The sequence below is a fragment of the Crocuta crocuta genome, unplaced genomic scaffold, assembly GCF_008692635.1.
Source record: "Crocuta crocuta isolate KB4526 unplaced genomic scaffold, BGI_CrCroc_1.0 scaffold44, whole genome shotgun sequence".
Lineage (NCBI taxonomy): Eukaryota > Metazoa > Chordata > Mammalia > Carnivora > Hyaenidae > Crocuta > Crocuta crocuta.
In genome coordinates this window covers 8797660-8823596 of record NW_027530179.1, presented here as the reverse complement: position 1 = coordinate 8823596, position 25937 = coordinate 8797660, and the positions used below count along the sequence as shown (strand labels likewise).

The 25937-nt window shown below is 40.0% G+C and overlaps 1 protein-coding gene across 1 annotated transcript in view; it reads right to left on the bottom strand.

Moving 5' to 3' along the window:
- Nucleotides 1-602: 602 nt before the first annotated feature.
- LOC144232125 (kinesin-like protein KIF6) overlaps nucleotides 603-25937 on the bottom strand; it is a gene marked incomplete at its 3' end in the record, with an annotated part of 187123 nt that continues 161788 nt past the window's right edge. The window contains exons 11-13 of the mRNA XM_077764825.1: nucleotides 7289-7394; nucleotides 6026-6164; nucleotides 603-818 (exon numbers count right to left, since the gene is read on the bottom strand). Coding sequence (XP_077620951.1) covers nucleotides 603-818; nucleotides 6026-6164; nucleotides 7289-7394 — 461 coding nt within the window. The remainder of the gene's footprint in view (nucleotides 819-6025; nucleotides 6165-7288; nucleotides 7395-25937) is intronic.

The window sequence follows — 25937 nt, the reverse complement described above, 5'->3', positions numbered from 1 at the left end:
TGTCATCGCACTGGCAATGAAACATCTGTCCTTATTCTTTTCTTCCCTTAGAGGAAAGGTTGTGTTTCTTTCTCTAATGTTAACTTTTCTCCTGTTGCCTTGGACCCATCAGTTTCTGCCTCTGAACTCTGAGACAATTCACTCTTTGTATTTAAGTTCAGTCATCAATTTTGGAACTTGTTTAATTTAAGAGTTGTGACAGTTATAAAAAAAATAATTCTAACAAATAAATTGCCATTTCTTCATCCTTGCATATTTAAAAATAAAAAAATGGTATGCTGAATTCCATTACGGAGAATGCGGAACGCCAGAATTGTTGTTTTTTTTTTTTCTTTCCTTTTGAGGATAAACTTCACTTGGGAATTTTTGTGATTTCTGCTGAAGCTGCTGCTAGTACAACTTTAAAACCTCAAAAATATTAGTAATAATAACAATAAGAAGAATTACAATGATAAACAGAATGATCAAATTATAATCTTTTTCATGTTTACTTACCTTTTCCATAGACATATCATTTATGATGGCTTATATTTTCTCATTTAAGCCTATGTTTTCTATATTCAACATAATATAATTTATATTAATAAATAAATATAACTGACCTGTTTTTCTGTGGAGTAAACTAGATCTATACGCAGAAGTGCTGATGTCCTGGACCTGTGTGGGAGCTGAGGATGGCCAAGTCCTCAGACCTTCTGGGTTCCCAGGTGGAAAAGGAGAGCTCTGTGAGCGTCCACATTCACTTCTATCCATACCGGATGAATGGAGAGCATCCTGAGCTTTCTTCTTTTCCTTCTTTAGCATATTGACCAGAATATCTGGAACTTGATTAAGGATTCAGTGACTCATACTAAGTTGCAATGATCAAAACACTGATGTTTCTGGGGAGCCTGGGTGGTTCAGTCAGTTTAGCATCTGACTTTGGCTCAGGTCATGATCTCACTGCTTGCAGGTTTGAGCCCATGTTGGGCCTCTGTGCTAACAGCTCAGAGCATGGAGCCTGTTTCAGATTCTGTGTCTCTCCCTCTCTCTGTGCCCCTCCCCTGCTCACCCTCTGTCTCTCTCTCTCAAACATAAATAAACATTTTAAAAAAACCACTAATGTCTCAACTGAGGTTAATATTCCCAATAATATTTGCTATTTGTCATGTGGTAAAGAGACCACTAAAGGAAGACTTCAACTTCCTTAAGTCACTTATCCAGTTAAAGTTGGTTTAGGAAGCTACTGGTCTTTCAATATGGCACCGTTACATGAAAAATTAGCAATCCCAAAGGCGTTTAAAATGTTCTGAGTTTAAACCTGTAATGACTTAAAATTTTTATGAAAGGGTTTATAAAAAATAAAATGGACACTCAGTGGGAGCAGGCAGTGGAGGGATGTATGTATCTGTGAGTAAGTAGGACTTGAGTCCAGGAAGCTGCTCAGGAGGCAGCAGGAGCGGAGAGGGAGAACACCGGATCTGTCTAGCTGGCAGAGCAGCCAGATGGGTTCTGGGGGCCAGAGCAGCCCCATGTTCAGCACGTGTTTACATAGCATACATTAAAATGGGACTTAAAGTCACTTAAAAAAATCTCTGAATCTTGGCCCCAAATGGAACTGAAAAGATGAATTCTTACTACAGATACATTTACTTTACTTATTATTTATTTAATATAATTTATTGTTAAATTGGCTTCCATACAATACCCAGTGCTCATCCCAGCAAGTGCCCTCCCCAATGCCCATCACCCACTTTCCCCTCCCCTATCCCCCATCAGCCCTCAGTTTGTTCTCTGTATTTAAGAGTCTCATGGTTTGCTTCCCTCTGGAGTGCTGATGCATAGGGGCACATGTACCCCAATGTTTACAGCAGCGTTTTCAACAATAGCCAAATCATGGAAAGAGCCTAAATGTACATCAACTGATGAATGGATAAAGATGTGGTTTATATATACAGTGGAATACTACTTGGCAATGAGAAAAAATGAAATCCTGCCATCTGCAGCAATGTGGATGGATCTGGAGGGTATCATGCAAAGTGAAATAAGTCAGTCAGAGAAAGACAGATATATGTTTTCACTCGTATGTGGATCTTGAGAAACTTAACCAAAGACCATGGGAGAAGGGAAGGGAAAAAAAAAGTTATAAACAGATACATTACTTTAAAATGCACCTTTTTGCAGGCCATTTCAATATACTAGGTGCACTGATGATAACATCACTGCATTCCACCCTACTTAGCTGTTCTTTCAGGCTCAAGATGCTGAGAACTCTAAAGGATCTCTGCCGTCACTGAGGGACAAGACTAAAATCTCTCTTGAGAAGCCCAGAATGCCAACTGCATATGCAGCAAGATGAATCCCAGGTCTCCATCATCCCTCGAGATGGCTTTACTAAAATAGGAGGGAGGAAATATGGAGGTGGTGGGGAGAGAAGATTGCTGCTCAAATGCCTGCTTAGACTCCATCCTTCTCCTCAGCTCTGACTCCAACTTCTTGGGAGATTTCCAGAAGCATAATCACTTTTTCTCTCACAGTCCTTTATGTGGCTTCCACTCTTTGCCTAGGAAAACCATGATCTTACCAGAGGTGGTGTCTGGGCCTTGTCCTGGCAGAGAAGAACAGAGCTCTGCCTATATCTTCCACTCTGCCTCGTATGGAATTGATTAACAAAGGCTTCAGGTGCTTCGACCGGTTCACACGCTGCAGTGGCAACACCCACTCACTCACCCATTCAGCGGTATTCAGTGGAGCTTGTACTATGTGCCAAGCACTCTTCTAGGAACAGGGATGGAACAATGAAAAGGTATACTGGTTTCTTGCTTTCACAAAGCAGATGTCCTACTGGGGAAAGACAGATCTCATGCAACGTACCAAACATTAGAAAAGGAAAGGGCTAGATAATTTTTAAAAGGTCAAGAGGGGTGCCAGATGGCTCAGTTGGTTAAGTGACCAACTCTTGCTTTCAACTCAGGTCATGATCTCACAGTTCGTGGGATCGAGCCCCGCATTGGGCTCTGTGCTGACAGCATGGAGCCTGCTTGGGATTCTCTCTCTGCCCCTCCTCCACTCATGCCTGCTCTCTCTCAAAATAAATAAATAAACATTAAAAACAATAACATGTCAAGAATGACTGAGTGGCTACTCTACACTGGGTGCTCACAAAAGAGTTTCCTAATGACATTTAAGGTGAGATCTGAATGACAGGAAGCAGTGGCCAGAGGAAGAGTATCTCAGCAGAGTTACTGGCTAGTGCTAAAACCCTAGGAGAAGGGCCTTGGCAGTGGTTCCCAACAGGGGCTATTTTACTGCCCAAAAGACATTTGGCTGTGTCTGGAAGCATTTTTGGTTGTCATACTGCAGTGGGGAGCAGGTGCTTTTGCTGAAGTCTAGAGGGTAGAGGCCAGAGAGGCTTCTAAACATCCTACGATGCACACAGAACCATGATGAGAGAAATATCCCACAATGGAGAATTTATACAGCCAAAAATGTCAATAGTGCCAAGGATGAGAAAACCCGGTGTTAGAAGAATAACAAAAAGGACACTGTGACCAAAGCCTAACATATCTGGGATGGAGACCTAGTATGTGAAATCTGGGGCTTGGCTGGTGCACAATCACGTAGGGTCCTGTGATCCAGAGTAAGGAGTTGATTGAGGTTCATTCTAAGTATAGCAGGTCCTGGCAGAATTTAGTAGGGACAGGAAGCGTTCTGATGTACATTTCATAAAGATGAGAGTACGGATTTATCTTCTTGGCTGCCTTCCTTCTTCCCACCTTTCCTGTCTTCTTCCCCTGCCCATTCTGTTGACTTGGGCCTTCGTTGTGCCAGGTACTAAATGATACGCTGTTACATGTTTCGTGAAGGAGTGTCTGAACTTTATTCAGACTGATAATGTCACCGAAATGACACCATTTTCTCTCCCTTTCCAAGAAGAATGCTCAATGTCATTCATTGTCATTTTGATTGCATTACTGTCTTTTGTTGAGCTCAAGTATTACCACCTGTTTTTCCTATAAACTAGCTCTTTCTCATTCCTCCTGTCAGTCTTCACCTTCGTGATTCTACAGACAACATATGAAAATATCCTCCAACTTGGCTGTGAGAATCTTTGGAATTTCAACAGCCTTTCTTGGTCATTAGCCCTCGACAAGTATAAGCTATGTAATGAGTAAATCTGAGTTGCTGTTTTTCCTTCTGAGTTTGCCCATTGCATATAGAGTTATATCTCCCATTGTAGAACACCAAAGTGCTCAGAGCACTTTCTGTTCACTTACCCTCCTAGCTTTGCTCAGCACTGTGAGGGTGGCAGGGAAGGCTTTAGTGTCCTACTACTGAAGGGGAAGAAAGAGCTTCACTGAATAGCTGTAGAGCTGATGCACCAAGAGCAAGGACATGAGCTTTACGTTCACTGATCTCTTCACCATGGCTCCTACACACCATCACTTTGAATATGAATCTCAGAAGGAGGAGACTCTGCTCAGGTTGTTCCTGGCCAGTAAAGACCGAGGGCGTACCACACAGGCAGTGGTACCTGGATGTGGCAGTGAGTGAGGGAGATGATGTACATCTCTCAGTCACTTCCTTGTTTAAATAAACACACATGCACAAGCCCAGACTGTTCCCTCGCTGTCCTATCTCATCTCACTCCTCCTATAGGCATACACATTCAGAAGCCCAGAGGGGAATTAAGAAGTTGGTCAGAATGTTTAGGGGGAGCAGATCATAAAGATGATCAAAGCTAGGAAAAGAAGTAGAGCTCAGACTGGGACTGGGGCCGGGGCTGAGGTCTGGGCTGGGAGCATCCCTGGAGATGGATAGGGTAAAAGAGAAGGAAAGGAATGCAGGGTGATACTGTGGGCAGCGCTCACAGACAAGGACTCACGGGGGAGTGTAATTCAAGGCTGACCCTACTGCTACTGGCTGGCTAATAAAGGAGCTAAAACTCACTTGGATCAGGCATACTGGGCCTGCTAATACTTGGCTCAAATTAGAGACTGAGGTCAATCAGGCAGTGTGCCTACCTTGCATGTGGTTTGCTTTTACCTCTTTATTACTGGATGTCCTTCATGTAGGTTCTTTTTATGCATTTTTCGCATTAACTGAAGCCAAAAGACCCATTGGTGCTTTTGAAAAATGAATAAACAAAAATACCTGTTTATAAAGACTGATCAAAATAACTTCTTGTGCATGTTTCAAGTCTGCAAATGCATCAACAATGTCAAATCTTGTACAAGCTTGAAAGATAAGGCAAGAACAATACCAAAGAAATGTTGGGGAGACCTGAGGACTAACCCACCCGACAGGAGCTCTTCAGAAGGAACCACTGAGTCCCAGTGGAGGCAGCTCCCCGCTCTCAGACTCCAGCCACGCTGCCTCCCAGAGCCAAAAAGGTTTCTATCTTGAACACTCTTCACTCACTTCCAAATTTGGGAACATTTGTAAGTGGAACCCGAAGCAGTGGATCTGGCTTTTAAATAAAAAGTTACATTTAAATCAATCTCTGCTCTTCATAAGCTAAATACCATTTGTCAGTTTTCAGCCACCATTTGAGTTTCGCCCACACACCAGCCACAAATTCTGGACCATGGTGAGGCTGTGGTCAGCCCAGTGTCCGGTCAGTTAGCTAAAGATAACCCGCTAACTTATTGGCTCAGAACTAAAACAGAAAGAACACAGCAGAGTAGTCCAAAACTATATATTCTCTACAAAACTTAATGTTAAGAGATGGTGTGAAAAAGACCACTTTCAAATAAACTGAAATATCCCTGATAATGTAAATGTATCCAGCTAAAAACAAAGTACATTTTTTTTCTTTTATAGCAACTGTGTTTTTCACTAGCCACTACATTTTGTTTGTGGAAGGGATCTCTTCTAAATGGAAAGAAGCAGTGTGAACCGGAAGCAGGGCGGGGACCTAGAAGCAGTGTGAACCAGAAGCAGAGCAGGGACCCAGGTGATGTGGCCAGAGTAAGGCAGAGAAGTGTGCTTACTCCCTCTTGTAAGCCCGTAGAGGGTAAGTTCCTGATCACTTCAGAAAGGATACTGATTTCATTATCTCTCTGCTGTAGAAGGTCTCGTAGCTTTTTATATTCTTCCTCTTTTAACGGTTCTTGGCAGTCTTGATCTTTGATTTCCAAAGAGACTGTGCTTTTTCCATGGATCTTCTTGTCATTCAATAGTTTCTGTAAGATGAAATAGGAGTTTACAGTCCATATCTCTTCCTTTTCCTTTTTTTTTCCCCCCAAAAAACCTTTTATTCAGTTTTGAGACACAGAGCGTGAGTGGGGAAGGGGCAGAGAGGGAGACACAGAATCTACAGCAGGCTCCAGGCTATCAGCACAGAGGCTGATGTGGGGTTCAAACCCACAAGGTGAGGTCATGACCTGAGGCAAAGTCAGCCACCCAATCGACTGAGCCACCCAAGCGCCCCCATCTTTTCCAAATTTCTTAGTTTCTGGACTCTTCTCCCCTTTGACAATTCCTTGCACAAATGAGGCATGCATGTCTTTTCTTGCCTCCTTGTCACTGCCATGCAGCGGCCTTAGCCCCATCTCCACCTTCTCCCTGCCTCTCCCCTCCCCTTGCTCAGCCTCTTCTCTGCTATCATATCTCTGCAACCCTAAACCCAGAAATTCCTACTGAAACATTATCTCCTCTTGAACTTCTTTCTCTTTCTCCTTAACCCCATATTATTTGATTTACTTTTTTTTTAATAGTTTATTGTCAAATTAGTTTCCACATTGATTTACATTTTTAACAATAGCACTTATAATGTGTTATAATTTTTCTTTCCATTGATGTCTTCTTCATGACCTTCCTTACTCAATTTTGCTTTCCCAGTGCTTGGCCTATAGCAGACTCACAAGAAATGCTTACCATCATAGTGAAGAATGCCAAATCACAAGTGAGGTGGAAATAAATGTTAATGATATTCTCACTGTGTCATCATGAAAGGGTAAAATGTAAGGCAGAGAAAATCTGAGGGTTTATATGGATAAATCTAAACTGCTGGGGGAAACATGGGATGCAACTTTCTCTATATATCTTGAAAAGAAAAGGTTCTTGAACATGGAATTATCCTGTGTACAAGGTAAAGATTTCTGGGAAAGTAACTACAAGTTATTCAATGGCAGCTAAAATATAACCTCTGGAGAAGTTCAGTAATAATCCCAGCTTTGTTTGAAGATCATACCATTCTGTACATGAGAAGCTGGGTCTTATCCTAGAGCTGGTCAACTAGGCAAACTGTATTGCACTTTCAACATGGCAGACAATGGCTTCTACTAGAGGAAATGCTTAAATTTACCTTTAAATAATGGAAACAGTGATGAATTTTACGCATATCAGTGCCAACCTCTAGTCTACTTTCCGGATCTTGGTCTTCCAAAAAGGAGGTTATTAGTTTTTCCAGCCTAAAAATACATAATGTATGAGAAGCAACTATGAGCTAGAAACTTTAGAAAATTTAATGGCATTACTTGGTTGGTTAACATTTGAAGTACAGGATACTGTTCTCCTTTCTTTAAGGAAATATAGTTATCTGATTTAACTATAAAATTTAAGGGGAAAGAAACACTGACAAAGTGAAATCTGAAATGATGCAATTATTCGACTAATTTCCAATAAATTTTCATACATGGCTTTCAATTTAAGAATCATTTGATTTCTACAAAACATGCATTCCGGCCAACCAGAGTTTCCATGCCTCTATGCCTAGCTGCCACATTGCCAGAGAAAAGTAACGCAAAAGTTTTCTTTTTATTAGTTTCATTAAAGATTCATGCCACTCCACTTCAGCTGGGACCTCAGTGATGCTCCACAACCCTCTAAATCCTCCCTGGTTGACTTGTTTTTGTTTTTGTTTTTATTTAAATTCCAGTTAGTTAACCTACAGTGTAATATTAGTTTCAGGTGTACAATATAGTAATTCCTCACTTTCATACAACACCTGGTGCTCATTATGACAAGTGCACTCCTTAGTCCCCATCACTTATTTCACCCATCCCTTCAGCCCCCCACCCCCTTCTCGCAACCATCAGTTTGTTCTCTATAGTCAAGAGTCTATTTCTTGGTTTGCCTCTATGTTTTTTCCCCTTTGCTTATTTGTTTTGCTTCTTAAATTCCACATGAGTAAAATCATATGGTATCTGCCTTTCTCTGACTGACTTATTTCACATGGCATTATAGTCTATAGCTCCATCCATGTCATTGCAAATGGCAAGATTTCATTCTTTTGTATGGCTGAATAATATTCTTTTCTAAAAAATGTTTTTAATGTTTATTTTTGAGAGAGACAGACAGACAGACAGACACGTATAACTTGAGCAGGGGAGGGACAGAGAGAAAGGGAGACAGAATCCAAAGCAGGCTGTCTGAGCTGTCAGCACAGAGCCTGACACAGGGCCCTAACCCACGAACTGCAAGATCATGACCTGAGCCAAAGTCAGATGCTTAACTGACTGAGCCACCCATGTGCCCCTGGCTGAATAATATTCTATTGTGTATATATACCACATCTTCTTTATGCATTCATCAATCGATGGACACCTGACTGTTTCCATAATTTGGCTACTATAGACAATGCTGCTATAAACATGAGGGTGCACAGCAACACACAAGAGAATGAAAGTGGACCATTTTATTACATCATACACAAGAATAAATCCAAAATGGATTAAAGACCTATATGTGAGACGTGAGACCATAAAATCCTAGAAAAGAAGACAGGCAGTAACTTCTTTGACATCAGCCATAGCAACTTCTTTCTAGATATGTCTCCTGAGGCAAGGAAAACAAAAGCAAAAGTAAACTATTGGGTCTACATCAAAATAAAAAGCTTCTGCACAGTGAAGAAAACAATCAGTAAAACTAAGAGGCAATCTATGAAATGGGAGAAGATACTTGCAAATAGCATTTCTGATTAAGGGTGAGTATCCAAAATATTTGAAGGACTTAAAAAATTCGGCACCCAAAAAATGAATAACCCAGTTTAAAAATGGACAGAAGACATGAATAGACATTTTTCCAAAGAAGACATACAGATGGCCAATAGACACATGAAAAGATGCTCAACATTACTGATCATCAGGAAAATACAAATCAAAATTACAATGAGATATTACCTCACACCTGTCAGAATAGTTAAAATCTACAACGCAAGGATGTTGGCAAGGATGCAGTGAAAGAGGAACCCTCTTGCACTGTTGATGGGGATGCAAACTGGTGCAGCCACTCTGGAAAACAGTATGGAGGCTTTTCAAAAAGTTGAAAATAGAACTACCCTACAATCCAGCAATTGCCCTACAAGGTTTACCCAAAAGTTCTAATCCCTGGTTGACTTATACTCTTCACAGAGGCTGTTCCAAGTCTTTCTACAGTCCCTAAGCCTACCAAGACTGTCATTCTGTCAATGCTGTAACTTCCCATTAGACTGAGAAAGTCAAAGCTGTAAGTGGACTCTTCCGGTTTACTCTTCCTTCACCTCAGAGCATCTCCTCCTCACCACTCTGGCCCTCTTCTTTCTTTTACATATTTTGCATAGTATCCTTCCTTCTCATGGCAACTCTTGCTCCCTGGGCTCTCTTTAGGCTTCTCCCTGGATTACCTCCTATTAATCACCTCCTTTCTCTTACCTCATTGTTATCTCTTCATACCGACTCTTACCCCTCTGCCTGCAATGATGGTCAGATGTTTTTTCTACTCTAAAACAAAACAGAATATGAAAACAAAACTCCTCTCCTTGGAGGGACCATCCAACCACTCTATTCTGAAGTCCTAGTTTAGTTTATGCATTTGTGTGCTTACTACAGACCCACTGCATTCCAGAGCCAGTGCACTACCTTAGCTCCCCATGAATTTATAAGCATCATGAAGCAATGTTTGGCTTTCATTCACCTCTGTGCTCCTCTCCCCCACCCTGTATCTAGAGCAGTGCATACTTGAAGTTCTCAGTACAAGTGTATATGTGCTGCCAAAGCGAGGAAAGTTCTCAGTACAAATGTGTTCATTAGTTAATAGATTCATTTCCATGGAAATTACTCTCCTCTATGTTGGGATGGAATGCTTTATAAGGAAGATGTAAGGACAACGATCAGTATCTAAGAGACTAAGTATCATAATAGAGCAGCAGCATATCTTTCTCACACTATTATGAAAATATTTGCATACCATCAGCATCTTTTTTTTACCTGTACACATTTCCCTTCTGCTGTTAGCAATCAGCCCACTCAAACTAGATGTAATGATTTCCATCTATAGCAGCTTTGGATTTCATTTTTATCTCTTCCTATAGTCTGTGACATGTGACAGCTGATATTTACAGGTGTGAGACAATTCATATTATAATTTTTATGGATTTTCTTCAGGTGGAGGAATTCTTGTCATTTGCATTATTTGCTGATTGACATCATGTTTCTTTGTAGAATGAGCTTCAAACCACCAGACACAGAGATTCATTTCTGATACAAAGATTTTTATATAAAATATTATAAAAATACATGTTTATGAGAACAATTCCAAACAATGCAGATATGAATAAAGTAAATGTGCCTCTCTGTTCCCCTCTCCCCCACACCCTGCCATTATTCTCAACCTTCTTTATTCACTCTTAATACCTTGGGAAATCTACTGCTAACAGTTGCAATATGTTCATCTAGCTCTTAACCAAGGGGTCTACCTATACCCATGCGTTTACAGATTTTGTGTTGGTTTTTATAACATAGAGATCATGTTCTGAATAGTATTCTGCACCATGATTTTTCTAAACAATTTATCACAGATAATCTTCTATTTCACTTCATTTTTGTACTCATTTCATAGCATTTTTAATGCATTTATATATTTCATTTTAATAGCTATATAATATTCCATAGCATGGGTGTGCTGATCCTCTCAAGATGAACATTGACTCGACATATTGATAGTTGCTACTTTCCTCTCCTCTGTAACCTATGAGGAGGGTTGGATTTACAATTCCCACCTAATGAGGCTTCAAACAATAGCAAAGTTTACCTACTTGTGTTTTCCCTGAACACTTTTCTCAGAAATTCTGGAGGTCTTAAAATCCCTATTAGTTCTAGGATATACTCATTCTTTAGAGTAAAAAACATTTTGTTATTTTCAGTATATGTAAAAAAAATTTTTATAGTTTATTTACTTTTGAGACAGAGAGAGACATGGCGTGAGTTGGGGAGGAGCAGAGAGAGAGGGAGATACAGAATCTGCAATAGGCTCCAGGCTCTGAGCTGCCAGCACAGAACCCGACTCGGGGCTCAAATCCACGAACCGCGAGATCATGACCTGAGCCAAAGTCAGACGCTTAACCAACTGAGCCACCCAGGTGCCCCAGTATACATAAAAATTTTAACAGACACTTTCAGGTTAGTAGCAATGACTCATCCATTCTTCCTTTTGGCGTTTTCTTTAGAAGACAATTTCTTCTGCATAGTTTGTTCAGAAAGCATATATTCTAGGAAACATTCCATGAAGGAGGGCTGAAGTGGAATCCTAGTCCACAAGAAAGCACTATAAAATACAAGCCTGCTGATGAGCTGAGTGACCACACATGGATCACTCAATCCCACTGGGATTTGGCTACTCCATCAAGACTCAGGTCCTGAAAAATAATAGTATAGGATTACAAATAGGACCAGGAACTTCTGATTAAATGAAAGAACTGGGTTGCTTTACCCTTTCTAGTGCAAAACTCAGTCTGGTACAAAATTAAGAATAAAGATCAGGCCTTTTGATATGCAACTTTTTTCTCAGTGCTTCAGACCACAGAGCCTCTTTAGATAAGAAAAATGCCTTGGCTTTCCTTCATACGTTTGATTTATTGTAGAATTTGTTTTCTTATCAACCAAGGACTTGGTCTAACAATTACAATGCAAAAAAAAAAGCCTAATTTGAATGTTTCTAATGCACTCTTATAGTAGTTAACAGTAAACGACAGACCCCCAAATTCCCTGCATTTTCCTATCTCCCAAAATAGTTCCCAAGTTCATACCTAGTCACTGCTCCCACTGAGGGGTCTCCCAGATGCCAGAACCCTGCGGGATAGTGAAGAACTGTTTGCAGAAAAGGCTCTCCAACGAGGTCAAATGAGTACAATGAAGTCTGTTCTTTAGGAAAAGCCCAAGTAAATAAAAAAAAAAATACTACTCTCTCTCAAAAGTCTGGTCCTTGAGATTCAAAGCGGGAACAGTTAGTCAACTTAAAGGCATCACCTGGGAACCTCTTAGAAATGCAGAGTCATAGGCCCCATGCAAGACCTACTGAACCAGAACTCAAGCCCCATACCAAACTTGCTGAATCTGCACTTCAGCAATGTTCCTACGTCATTTACATGTACATTAATATTTCAGAAGCATTACAATGAGGCAATCTATTGTTGAAAGTTTTAAAAAGTTTTTTTTTTTTTAATTTTCTATTTGAGAGAGAGAGAAAGAGAGAGAGCAGGGAAGGGGCAGAGAGACAGAGACAGAATCTGAAGCAAGTTCCAGGCTCTGAGCTGTCAGTACAGAGCCTGATGTGGGGCTTGAACTTACGAGCAGGAAGATCATGACCTAAGCTGAAGTTGGACACTTAACCAACTGAGCCACACAGGTGCCTCATCTGTTGTTGAATGTTGAGTCAAGAATATATACATGTCTTTTCAGTCCTGGAAACCAAACAATAACTTGAAATGTTAAATGAAAGAGTAACTAACATCCTTTGATGGTCAACTATGTCCTGGCCATGTGTTTTCTTATTTAAGTGGAAAAAGAATTAAAGAGAATCTCATAGTCTGGTTCTCTTTATAACTGCCTTTCCCCAAATTATTTTATTACTACTTTTATTGAGCATCCATTACACGTCAGAAACACATATATGCCTTTTGTTATTCATCTGTATCATAAACCTATAAATTATTTTCCCTCTTTCATAGATGAGGAAAGGAGAGCTCAGAAGTCAAGTAACTTGCATCCTGTTACAAACTTAGAAAACGGGATTTTAAAAATAGGTCTTTTGAATCAGAAACCTCCACTCTTTCTGCACATATCACAAAGCCTCTCAATCAGCTCAGTAAAATACCTTGCACTTGCCATAATCCTTGGTGGACTAAGTTTGTACTGGCCATTCAAACTTTTCCATAGATGTTTTATTTTTTAATAAATAAAGATGCAAACAACAAGGTCAACTTTGTATCAGACAACTCAAAGGAAACAATTTTTAACAGGATGCAACAGTGGAGGTTCTTGAGACCCAATGGTGGTGGTGGGGGGAAGGGGGGCTGGGGCAAAGGAAGGCTTTATTTTGACTTTCCTAACATGACAGACCTCTTTATGGAGTGTGACCTCTAAAACATACTGTGTCAGGATAGCATGTAATTTACAAAAAGGAAGTTCAGATAAGAACAATACATTCACGATTTATGAGTAACTATAATCCACAGGACATGAAAAACTGAAGGCTGAAAGTGTGCCAACAGAACCATGACCAAAGGAAACTATACAAATATTTTTCAGGGTCATTAGTTTCATGTTTATTTTTGTGTTAGATTCTGCTGAAAGCAGCATTCCCAATTGGCTTAAAGGTGGTTATTTCAAGAATTTTTTTTCTTTTGGTCTGTGACAAGTATTATATACATTACACACTCCCCCAGCTCTTATCAGTAAGTGAAAGACATGGAACCTCATGTGCAAGGAATGGGGTTCAATGTCAGCCACTTTGTTGGAATGAGCTCTTTTTAATAACAATAAGGGGCCAGAAAATTCACAGTTTCAGTGTTGCAGAGGAAATTCCTATGCAGAGTTTACTTTCAAGATTTATCTTAGTAATGAGTATTTCCTTTACTCTATAAAATGCACAGTTCTACGGCACCTCAAATGTATAGTTGCACAACTGCTTGAGACTTTCACTGTTTTAAAATGGCAACTGTGAAAAATCCACATCAAAACCCACACTGGTTTGCTTCTTTAATAGTGAATGCATGGCCTACTTACAGGAAAATGCATTCGTGGCCATGTACTTCAGTTTATGGAATTTTCAAAAACTACTTTGAAATAATTTTTAAATAAACTAAAACAACTTTGAAGATACTAAAGACTTTTGATTTTTTGTGGTTGTTGCTTTTTTGTTTTTTTTTTCCCAGCACTTTAGTAATTTTTAAAGACATGCTTTCTTTTAGGGTAGTTCTATTTTTAATTTTTTTCTTAGTTTATTGTCAAGTTGGTTTCCATATAACACCCAGTGCTCATCCCAACAAGTGCCCTTCTCCGTGCCCATCACCCTCCTTCCCCTCTCCCCCACCCTCATCAGCCCTCAGTTTGTTCTCAACATTCATGAGTCTCTCATGGTTTGCCTCCCTCCCTCTCCTCAACTATTTTTCCCCATCTTCTCCCCCATGGTCCTCCGTTAAGTTCCCACTAATCCACCTATATGTGCAAACATATGATATCTGTCCTTCGCTGCCTGAGTTATANTGGAGTTTGGTGAGTTCCTTATAGATTTTGGATATTAGCCCTCTATCTGATAGGTATTTGCAACTATCTTTTCCTACTCCATCAGTTGCCTATTAGTATTTTTGTTTCCTTTGCCGTGCAGAAGCTTTTTATCTTGATGAGATCCCAATAGTCCATTTTTTGCTCTTAATTCCCTTGCCTTTGGGGATGTGTCAAGTAAGAAATTGCTGTGGTTGAGGTCAAGGAGTTTGTTTCCTGCTTTCTCCTCTAGGGTTTTGATGATTTTCTGTCTCATATTTGGGTCCTTTATCCATTTTGAGTGTATTTTGAGTGTGTATGGTGTGAGAAAATGATCTAGTTTCATTCTTCTGTATGTTGCTGTCCAGTTCTCCCAGCACCATCTGTTAAAGAGGCTGTAAAGACATACTTTAAAAGCTCTTTTCTAATGCAATGATGAAGGCTTTTGAGAAGTTATAAAAATTGATTCTGATTTTGTCAATCCAGATATTCACATACCCAATTTAAAGGCACGTATTTCTTGATATGATCAAACATTTTAACTTCAGTTGACATAGAAAGGTTCAGTGGTTTAACACAAATGTAAATAAGAAATGAAAATAACACAAACTCATCAATCTACAGATATTAATAACCATCTCTTTAAATTCTGCATGTATCTTTTGAACTCTTTGTTTGCTATAGGCAAACACTATGTTATTTGTGTTTCCTGCAAACATGAATCTCATCTACATAAATCCATACTAAATGAGAAACTCTTACAGGAAAGAGAATGGTGGTATGGTAGGATGGGAGTAGAGAGGCTAGTTAGTGAGCAGCACTGCTTGAGGTAGGAATATATTATAAAAGACAAGTCACATTTGGGAAGGCAGCAATAACAGTCAACAGAAACAAGGTAGAAAATGTTTCTTGCCATTGCAGTAGAGGCTGAAGGAGCTGAGAGAGAAGTTAAACCAAGTAGTAAAGAGACAGTTACCTAAGGCAAGGGGGAAAAGGCGAGTTAGATTACACTGTGCAGAAGCAACCAAGAAAGGCCCTCTGAGGACTCTGGATGGTAAGGAGATCAAGTGTGGGGAATGAGGAAAGAAAGAACGGGAGGGTGGGGTGAGAGGCAGGAGGGGAGCTGGGGGGAGGGGCAGGGATAGGAAGGTTGGGAAAGGAGAGGAATGGGATGGAGAGAAAAGAAGAGAGGAAGACAGACCTTCGGTGGATGAAACTAGAACCTACTTATGGAACAGAAGTTGACCGGGAAATTTGGAAGAATAGGGCCATTGGAAATGGATTGGGCTTTCCCACTGTTATGTCTCCATGGCTAAAGTTTCCCGTTGACAGATTCTCTTGCCAGTTCATTAATTTGAAGGTATAGTGCTAGCTTTATCTGCCCCCTGCTCCAACTCTCTGAACTCCTTTTCTGTAATTCTGTCTTGTATGAAATTATATTTTAAGATAACATTAAACTTTAGAGATAAACATTTCTCAGCTGGTTCCTTTAGCAAAAATTTTAAACAGCAGCTTTGGTTTATTTACATACAAAAATGCAGAACGTATATTTTAATGGGAAAAGTTGTAAAAATTTTGAAAGACGTATTTTAAAAGGTTTTGTTATGTAAAAATACAAAGTAAATCGTTGTGGGTATGTTTTCATTTCATGATAAGTAATTTGTATTATTCTATCATATGGAAAACGGTATATAGCTGTTTATGAAACATGTGCATGAAACATATATGAAGCATGTGTATATAAAACATGTGTTTATGTAATGTAAAGCTAAAGCAAACTTATGTAAATTGCACCATACATTATCACTCAGTTCTATATTAAATTAAAGATGGGTTTACAACATAACAAAAGAGACCCTAAGATGCAATAAAGATCATAAGAAATATTGAAACATTAATAAATTAAATGTCTTTTTAAAAATTACCATGAAATTTTTAGCACAGTGATATGGAACCTATATAAAGAAAAGTAAAAGGGTGCCTGGGTGGCTCAGTCAGTGACGTGTCTGACTTTTGATTTCAGCTCAGGTCATGATCTCACAGTCATGAGATTGAGCTCCATGTCAGGTTCTTTGCAGGACCTGGAGCCTACTTAAGATTCTCTCTCCTGCACACTCTCACTCTCTCTCTAAAAAAAAAAGAAAAAAAGAAAAAAAAAGGAAAAGAAAAGAAAAGTAAAAATGCAGAGAGGGAATGAAGAGGACAAGAACATGCTGAGAGTCTTAATATGGTCCTGAGTGGGAAGATATATGACTGTAATCTCTCCCTAAAGTTATACCTATACATATCCAACTCACAACATTTTATATACATTTTTGGGGGTGAAGGGTCCACAAACTCCCTGAAATCTGTACATAGTCCCCACATGCCAAAGATACACATACATATCGATATGAGTTGTTACAATTGAATGAAAACACAGGGTAAAAAGCAGTAAATAAAGCATGAGTTAATTTTTATTAAAATACATATCTGTATGTATTCATTGAAAATGTTGAAGAATTATAACCAAATAATAACAACTGTTATCTTTTAAAAACATGTTTTTAATGTTTATTTACTTTTGAGAGAGGGAGAGACAGGCACGCAGGGGAGGGACAGAGAGAGAGAGAGGAAGACACAGAATCTGAAGCAGGCTCCAGGCTCTGAGCTGTCAGCACAGAGCCCAACGCGGGCCTGATCTCAGGAGCTGTGAGATCGTGATCCAGCCAAAGTCAGATACTTAACCCACTGAGCCACCCAGGGGCCCCAACAATTGCTATCTTTGAGTGGTGGAATTACCAGTGGTTTCTATCTTCTTTTCGTTTATTTGTCCATTAGCACTTTTCCACAATGAACATAAATAGCTGGTAACATAAAAAATTATAAAACCCCTATATTCTCAAACCAAAATTTAAAAAAACCATGAAATTCTCAAAGTTAATTTATAGCATTTCGTGTTGCTTTCCTTGAAATTGATGCTATAGGAGAGACATACACTTTATTTATTATTATTAGGTCTTTGGAATGAATTAGGTCCTTTGGTTAAAACCCAAAGCCATTCCTCTGTTGCTTCCAGATGGGTTTGATTTGTTAATATGATCTAATTACTTATTTTATGGCCTCGATTACAGTGGTTGGTGGCTATTTCTGCATTTGTTTATCCATCCTTTGAGCAAGCTATCAGGAACCAGGTGTTAGACGTTGCTATAATTTATTATTTCCATAAGTGCACATTTTCACACTGTGGGTTTTCTTCAAGTGGCATAAACTATATAAAACTGTAATTAGAACAAACATTTGTTTCAGGAAGTCTTTAAAAATATCCAGCTCCATGTATATGTAAACTTTTCCTCTGAAAAGGTTATTGGGAAAAGCAAGAGAGAAATACAAATATTGCTGGTTGTGATGAAGGGCTCATTCATTCTTTGACAAGAATTCCCTGGAGCTCACAAAACCCAATGAGCAAAAAGCATTAGCAGTGGAGAAAGCATTAAATAACTAGAAGAATGAAACAGTATGTTCATGCTTTCCCACTCAAGACTCTAATTTAGAATCAAGTAGTTGGGCTTCTGATGAAAGAGCTGTCCAGGCCAAAAGAATCCAATGTGTCAACCATAGTCCAACAAATAAAATAGCCATTCACACCTCGTTCCCCTTTTCATTATCTGCCTTCAATATTCATTCATTTGGCCTATTAGAACCCAAAGCACTTAAACTTTAGGAGAATAAAATAAGCATTAAAGTACAGAAACAGCCCTAACATGGAGACGGGCCTTTTAAATCATATTAGATAACTGTCTTAAGAACTCAAATGCTTCCATAAAGCTACCCAAGGATAATTAACACAAGCTGTAGGCCATGCTTTTAGCTTTTGCTTTAATATCTTCAAAATGGAGTGTTAGGACCAAAAACACTTTGTACCAAAGTGGAGAGACCTCATCTGTAGTGAATTATATCTCATGAAAGGTTTCAGAGATCTGATCTCTTATAAAATGAGCATTAGCCATTAATGACGTCTGGGATATTTAATCCGCAAAGCTTAGATTATTGCTTTATACGCAGCCATATTAGAAGACAGAGTAAGGTTGCCTAGGATCCAAGCGATGTGAACCCTGTACCACTTCGCAGATAATCCATCACCTTTTTTTCTTTTTCTTCTTTTTTTTTTTTAATGTTTTATTTATTTCTGAGAGAGATTGAGAGAGAGAGAGACAGCCTGAGCAGGGGAGGGTCAGAGAGAGAGGGAGTCACAGACTGAAACAGGCTCCAGGCTCTGAGCTGGCAGTCAGCACAGAGCCCGACGCAGGGCTCGAACCCACGAACCGCGAGATCATGACCTAAGCGAAAGTGGGACGCTTAACCGACTAAGCCACCCAGGTGCCCCCATCACCTTTTTTTCATAACCACTGCTCGATTACTTGGGTCACTCTTCCTATCTAGGACGTCTGAATTAACACTTTGGGAAACACTAACGATGATAGGAGATGTTTCTTTCTCTCCCCACTGACACAGGTAGAAAAGAACTGCGTTTGGGGCTTCAATTTGTCACTGCATCAAGGAAGACTCTAATATGACAGGGAATAAAAATCAGGACTGTGTTAACTCTTTCATTCTTACGTTTACTCACACAACATTTACTGCCTGGCGGCCATAAATGAAGCAGGTGTTCGATATATAAAGACGATAAGACACATTCAAGTCTATTCACCTTAACTTTCCCTGGATCTTGGATTTTAAAAAGATCTTTGAGGCCATGTTCAATGGTACTTTTTTTTTTCTGTTTTAAAGGAAAAACACAAATGCCAATTAGTCGTTTTTAAGGCAAAACTATTTATAGACATTCTGCAAATAAAACCTCTGATCATATGAAAAAACTGAAATCATGTTACAAACTGGACACACTTCTACAAAAAATTGTTGTTTGTATGAAATTAAAATTTAACTGGATGTCCTGCATTTTTATTTACTAGACCTGGCTACCCTAAGCTGAAAGGCAGAAAGCTCGCAGGCCATCCAGCTCCAAGCTGGCCTGTGGGTGTGTGCAGCTGGGGCGCTGGGCCTGGGCACACAGTAGGGCACAGACCACTGCTGTCGGGTTCCTAACCTATGCACCAGTAATAAAGATAGGCAAGGCCCAGGGTGCCTGGGTGGCTTAGTCGGCTAAGCGTCCGACTTTCGCTTAGGTCATGATCTGACGGTTCGTGGGTTCGGGCCCCGCGTCGGGCTCTGTGCTGACTGCCAGCTCAGAGCCTGGAGCCTGCTTCAGATTCTGTGTCTCCCTCTCTCTCTGACCCTCCCCTGCTCACCCTGTCTCTCTCTCTCTCTCTCTCCTAGAAATAAATAAAACATTTAAAAAAAAAAAAAGATAGGCAAGGCCCGCTGCTGCTGTTCCTTCCCAGGGGACCAAAAGTCCTGCAAGCACTGTCCACAGCGTCTAAACATTTCCACGCCACTACTACTAATACACTACACTTTCAATTGATTTCAAAGCTAAACATTCAGTGATAAAAATCCGTTTAGGGCCCTTGGGGAGCCAGAATTGGTGAAGGCTGATCTCAGGAAAAAATCCAACTCAGTAGACATCTTTTGGAATTCACATCATTTCTCTGGATCTGTTTATGAATCCAGAAAATAAGGAAACCAGACTATAGCTTTGCTCGTATTGATCCTCCTCTATATGAAACGTTCTCCCTGCCCAACTTTCTTTTCTAAATTTTGTCTTAATTCACAGGTCTGCTAAAAGCTATCCCTGATCTTCCCACTCAAAAGTAATTTCTGCCCTGGGGCACCTGGGTGGCTCAGTAAGTTGAGCATCCAACTTGGGCTCAGGTCACGATCTCACAGTTCGTGAGTTCGAGCCCCGCATCAGGCTCATTGCTTCTGCCCCTCCCCTACTTGTGCTCTCTCTCTCTCAAAAAATGAGTAAACATTTAAAAAAGAGTAATTTCTGCCTTTCCAACTATCCACACTTTGCATCAGGTATGGGATACCACCTTTTACCTCACATCACAGATATTTATGTATTTGTCTTGTCTCTCTTACAAGGCTGCAGCTCCCTAAAGCCAGAGTCTGTCATTAATTTCATCTTGTTTATCCCCACCCTGCCATCCCAGCACAAAGTACCTTCTTTTGTTTAATGCCCCTGCTGTGGGCTAAGGACACAGTCTTTTCTTTGTGCCTCTGAGGAAACAGTCTTTTTAGAGGCAGAAGTTGTTGGCTAGGCATTTTTTCTGATTCAAGTCAGCCTGTCTAAAGTGTCCTGCCTTTGTATGGAGCTGAGCTGTAGCAAGCAAAAGTAAAAATAGCTAAAGCAAGGCACCTACTATTGCACACGCTGCTGAGGTTGTGTGATTGCGTTAGAAAAGTCTGCGTTTTTAAAGGCTGATTGGGGGCACTTACGGACTGAGCAGAGAAGTTGCTTTTATAACAAAAGCATGGGTCAACACTCAAACCAGAAAGCATGGCCAGTGCAGGAGCAGAGGGGCAGCTCCCCTGAATCAGAAGACAAGGCAGAACCAGAACCATGAGAGAAGGGTACCTTAGATATACAATCAGAAGCAACCCTACCCTAGGAGAAGATGGACAGCTGAACTAGACCCACATAATAAGTTATTACAAACCTCCACACTATCTGCAAAGAATATTTATGAAAGTCATAAAGTGCTTTCCAAGAAAAGAACACAGAGAATGCTAAAACATTAATGTCAAACTCCAATCTTTTAGAAACAAATATGTGTAAACTGTGCTTTCCTGAGTGAGGAAACACAGTGGCTCAAAGCCCAGCTAAGTCAAGGAAGAAGATTCTGCTCACCACCTGGAAGGGTGCCTGGGGAAGCCATGGGCAGGACAGGGTCCCAGGGAGTCCCCAAAGAGTAAGTAATATCCTGTGTTTATGAGGTTGGGCAAGAGGTGATCTCAGGCTTTCTCTCCAGCCATCTGAGCCATCATCTCCACACATTTAGTTGTGTGACATTTTCACCATAAGCCATCTGAGTACATGTATCTGTGAAGTCAGTGATACTGACTGAAACAAACAAACAAAAATCCCATACATTTCCGCTATTCCCCTTTGGCTGATAATAATGAAGAATGAAGGAATGAACTTTGGAAAAGTTAGTCATTTGACCCAAATGGTGTCTAATAAGAATAATTAGGATCTGTCCCTGTGTTTCTTAGCAACGACCTCATAGGTTAGTGGCCCCATGATTACTTGAGCTATGAGGAATTTCATTATTGGCATAAACTCCTGAGTTTTATCAGCTGTGGTTACTTGTACATAAACTGTCTGGTATTAAAACAAGCACTGGTTAATATGTTTCTAACATACCAAAAATGAGCCAATTGCAGTGGGTGGATATTTACTTTATGACCCTGTTCTCCATCTTCGTTCAGAAGCCAATCTTTCAGGGTAGAAAGGGGGATATGTTTCCACACCTTGTCTCTTATCAGACATTCTGGATAAGATCATTTCTATATGACAGAATGAATGAACAACAGTGATGACAATCCAGAATTCCAGGTAGACCTTAGTTTCTGACAGTGAATAATACAGAAAAATCAATTCTAGAATACTGCTTGTAGTTTGCCCTGTAAATGCCTCAGAAACAGGATTCAGGTGCAAGTCATCATTGCACCTCATAGCTTTGTGGCTCAAGGTCCACAAAAGAATGGCTCAGGAGACAGACAAAACAGGATTCACTTTCTGACTCTGTATTTTGTCTTGCTAGCTGCATGTTATCTGCCTCATGAAGTTATTGTGGAGTTTTTATTAGATTATGTATATAAAAATTAATGCAATGCCTATCAGCAAACACTCTATATGTGGTTTATTTTTGTCATAATTATTATTGCATGTTTGCCGAGTGATTTGATTATAACTTATGCAAAATGCTATGAGTTAGAGAGTATTTCACTCTTTTTTATCTTTAACATGACTTACATGCCTTTATTTCATCTGATCTTAAAGTAATGCATGCCCAATGCAAAAGGCTTAGAAAACATAGAATGAAAAAGATTACTCCAATCATAGAACCCAGAGATGACACTGTGAAATTTTTGGTGTTTACCTTTCCAGACTTGTTGGTAAGCATGTGTGTGTGTGTGTGTGTGTGTGTGTGTGTGTGTGAGCATATACATATAAATGCATTTTTTTGTCACAAAAGTAACAATACATACTTTGGAAGTGTATCCAGGTCAATATATAAATAGGTCTTCATTGACCTCGTGATAATTGCTGCATTATAGTCAATTAAATGAATGTATCACAACCCAATTCCCTATTATAAATGATATAAAAATAACTTCATACGTACATTTTTGGTACATTCATCTTTAAAAACAAATTTCTAGAAATCCAATTGCTGAGCCAAAAAGCATACCCATTGAAAAATCTGTACAAACGCTCTTCAAGGCTGTCCAGCAAGGAGGAACAAGCAAAAAATTTTACATGGGATTAGCCCCCAACTTCAGGACCAGGTTCTCCTGTGCGGCAGCCCCCATTGGCCCCATCCATTCTACGTGCAGCATAAGAGCTCACTTGTGCCCTTGTCAACATGGGATATCATCTTTCCATTCTTACCAATAAGACAGGCAGAAAACTGCATCCCATTTTCATCTGCATTTCTTTGATAATTAGCAACTTCTTGGTCTCCTGATGGTTGCTTTCTTCCTCCAAACTTCCAGGAAGGGTTATGATTAGCAAACAAGGAAACACGAGACAAAGTGAGATCCAGAAACAAAGAGGAAATGTGTGGCTGCAGATTTCAATGAAGGTTTCTGATTAAATAGAAAAGAAAATGTACAGTACTGAACTCTGCCCAGCACATGCTAGGTGACTGATCTGGAAAGCACACTGATGAGGAGAGCAGTTGAAAAGCAGTGTTAGTAAAAAGGTGGGTTTGTGAACAAGAAGGGGAAATCTGACTTCTCCAGTAACCTGAAGAAATTATACACCAGGCAATAGCTACCTTGACATCAATTGTGGCAAGTTCTTGAGGCTGAGGCAATGGTCATCAGTATGATCAGTTCATGGTAAACACAGAGGGAACCACTCAGGAAATTAGGCCAGGAGGATGGGGGTAAGAATGGGGAATACAGTCATACCTTGGAGATAATGTGGGTTTGGTTCCAGAACACTAGAATAAAGCGGATATCACAATGCAGTGAGTTGAACGAATTTTTTGGTTTCCCAGTGTATATGTTATATTTACACTGTATTGTAGTCCTTTAAGTGTGAAATAGCATTATGTCTAAAAAAGCAATGTATATATCTTGCTTAAAAAATATTTATTGCTTAAAAATGCTAGCCATCTGAGCCTTCAGTGAGTCGCAATCCTTCGGTGTTGATAGTTCTGACTGATCAGGGTGGTGGTTGCTGGAGGTTGGGGTGGCTGTGCCAGTTTCTTAAAACAATAATGAAGTTTGCCACATCGAATGACTCTTCCTATCATGACCAATTTCTGTGTAGCACGAAGTGCTGTTTGATAGCATTTTACCCACGGTAGAATATCTTTCAAAACTGGAGTTGATCCTTTCAAACTCTGTTACTGCTTTATCAATTATGTTTATGGAATATTCTAGATCCTTTGTTGTCATTTCAACACTCTGCACAGCATCTTCATCAGCAGTAGACTCCATCTCAAGAAACCACTTTCTTTGATCATCTGTAAAAAGTAAGTCCTCAGCTGTTCAAGTTTGATCATGAGATTGCAGCCATTCAGTCCCATCTTCAGACTCCATTTCTAATTCTCTTTCCTGCTAAGAACACATCTGCAGTGACTTCCTCCACTGAAGTCTGGAAACCTTCAAAATCCTCCATGAAGGTCAGAATCAATTTCTTTCAACTTCCTGTTCATGTTGATATTTTGACCTCTTCCCATGAACAAATGTTTCTTAATGGCATCTAGAATGGTGAGTCCTTTTTGGAAGATTTTCAATTGAATTTGCCCAGATCCATTAGAGGAATCACTATCTACAGCAGCTATAGCTTTATGAAAGGTATTTCTTAAATAATAAGACTTGAAAGTTGATGGGGTGCCTGGGTGGCTTAGTCAGTTAAGCGTCCGACTTTCGCTTAGGTCATGATCTCGCAGTTCGTGGGTTCGAGCCCCGCATCGGGCTCTGTGCTGACTGCCAGCTCAGAGCCTGGAGCCTATTTCAGAGTCTGTATCTCCCTCTCTCTCTGACCCTCCCCTGCTCACGCTGACTCTCTCTCTCTCTCCTAGAAAGAAATAAAAAATATTAAAAAAAAGAAAGACTTGAAAGTTGAAATGACTCCTTGATCCATGCGGTGCAGAATGGATGTTGTATTGGCTGACATGAAAACAACATTAATCTCACTGTACATCTCCATCAGAGCCCCTGAGTAGCCAGGGGCATTGTCAATGAGCACTAATATTTTGAAAGGAATCTTTTCTTCTGAGCAGTAGGTCTCAAAAGTGGGCTTAAAATATTCAGTAAACTGTTGTAAACAGATGTGCTGTCAAGCAGGCTTTTCCATTTATAGAGCACAGGAAGAGTAGAGTTAGCATAATTCTTAAGGGCCCTAGGATTTTCAGAATGGTACGTGAGCACTGGCTTCAACTTCAAGTTACCAGCTACGTTAGGCCCTAACAAGAAAGTCAGCCTGTCCTTCGAAGCTTTGCAGCCATAGGCACTGACTTCTCTCTACCTATGAAAGTTCTAGATGGCATCTTTTTCCAATCTGTTCTTTAGTGTGGCCACCTCCACACTGGATAACTTCCTGCAGCTTCTACACAAGCACCTGCTGCTTCCCCTTGCACTTTTGTGGTATGGGTATGGCTTCTTTCTTTAACCTCATGAACCAACCACACACCTGCAAGCATTTCTTCTGCAGCTTCCTCACCTCTGTCAGCCTTCACAGAATTGGAGAGCTAGGGCCTTATTCTGGATTTAAGAATCCTGGCTTTGTCTTAAAGGAATGTTGTGATTAGTTTCATCTTTTATGCAGACAACTAAAATCAGCAATAAAGCTGTTTCACTTTCTTATCATTTGTGTGTTCACTGCAGTAGCAATTTTAATTTCTTTCAAGAACATTGCCTTTGGATTCACAACTTGGCTAACTGTTTGGTGAAAGAGGCCTAGCTTTTGGCCTGTCTTGGCTTTTGGCATGTCTTCCTCACTAAGCTTAATCATTTCTAGTTTTTGATTTAAAGTGAGAGATGTGCAGGGTCCCTCGGTGGCTCAGTCGGTTAAGCCTCTGACTTTGACTCAGGTCATAATCTTGTGGTTATAGGTGCAAGCCCTGCCTTGGGCTCTATCCTGACAGCTCGGAGCCTGGAGCCTGCTTCTGATTCTGTGTCTCCCTGTTTCTCTGTTTCTCTACTGGTTATTCACTCTCTCAAAAATAAAGATTAAAAAAATTAAAAAATAATAAAGTGAGAGATGTGTGACTTTTCCTTTCACTTGAACATTCAGAGGCCACTGTAGGGTTATTCATTGGCCTAATTTCAATATTGTCGTGTCTCAGGGAACAGTGAGGCCCAAGTAAAGGA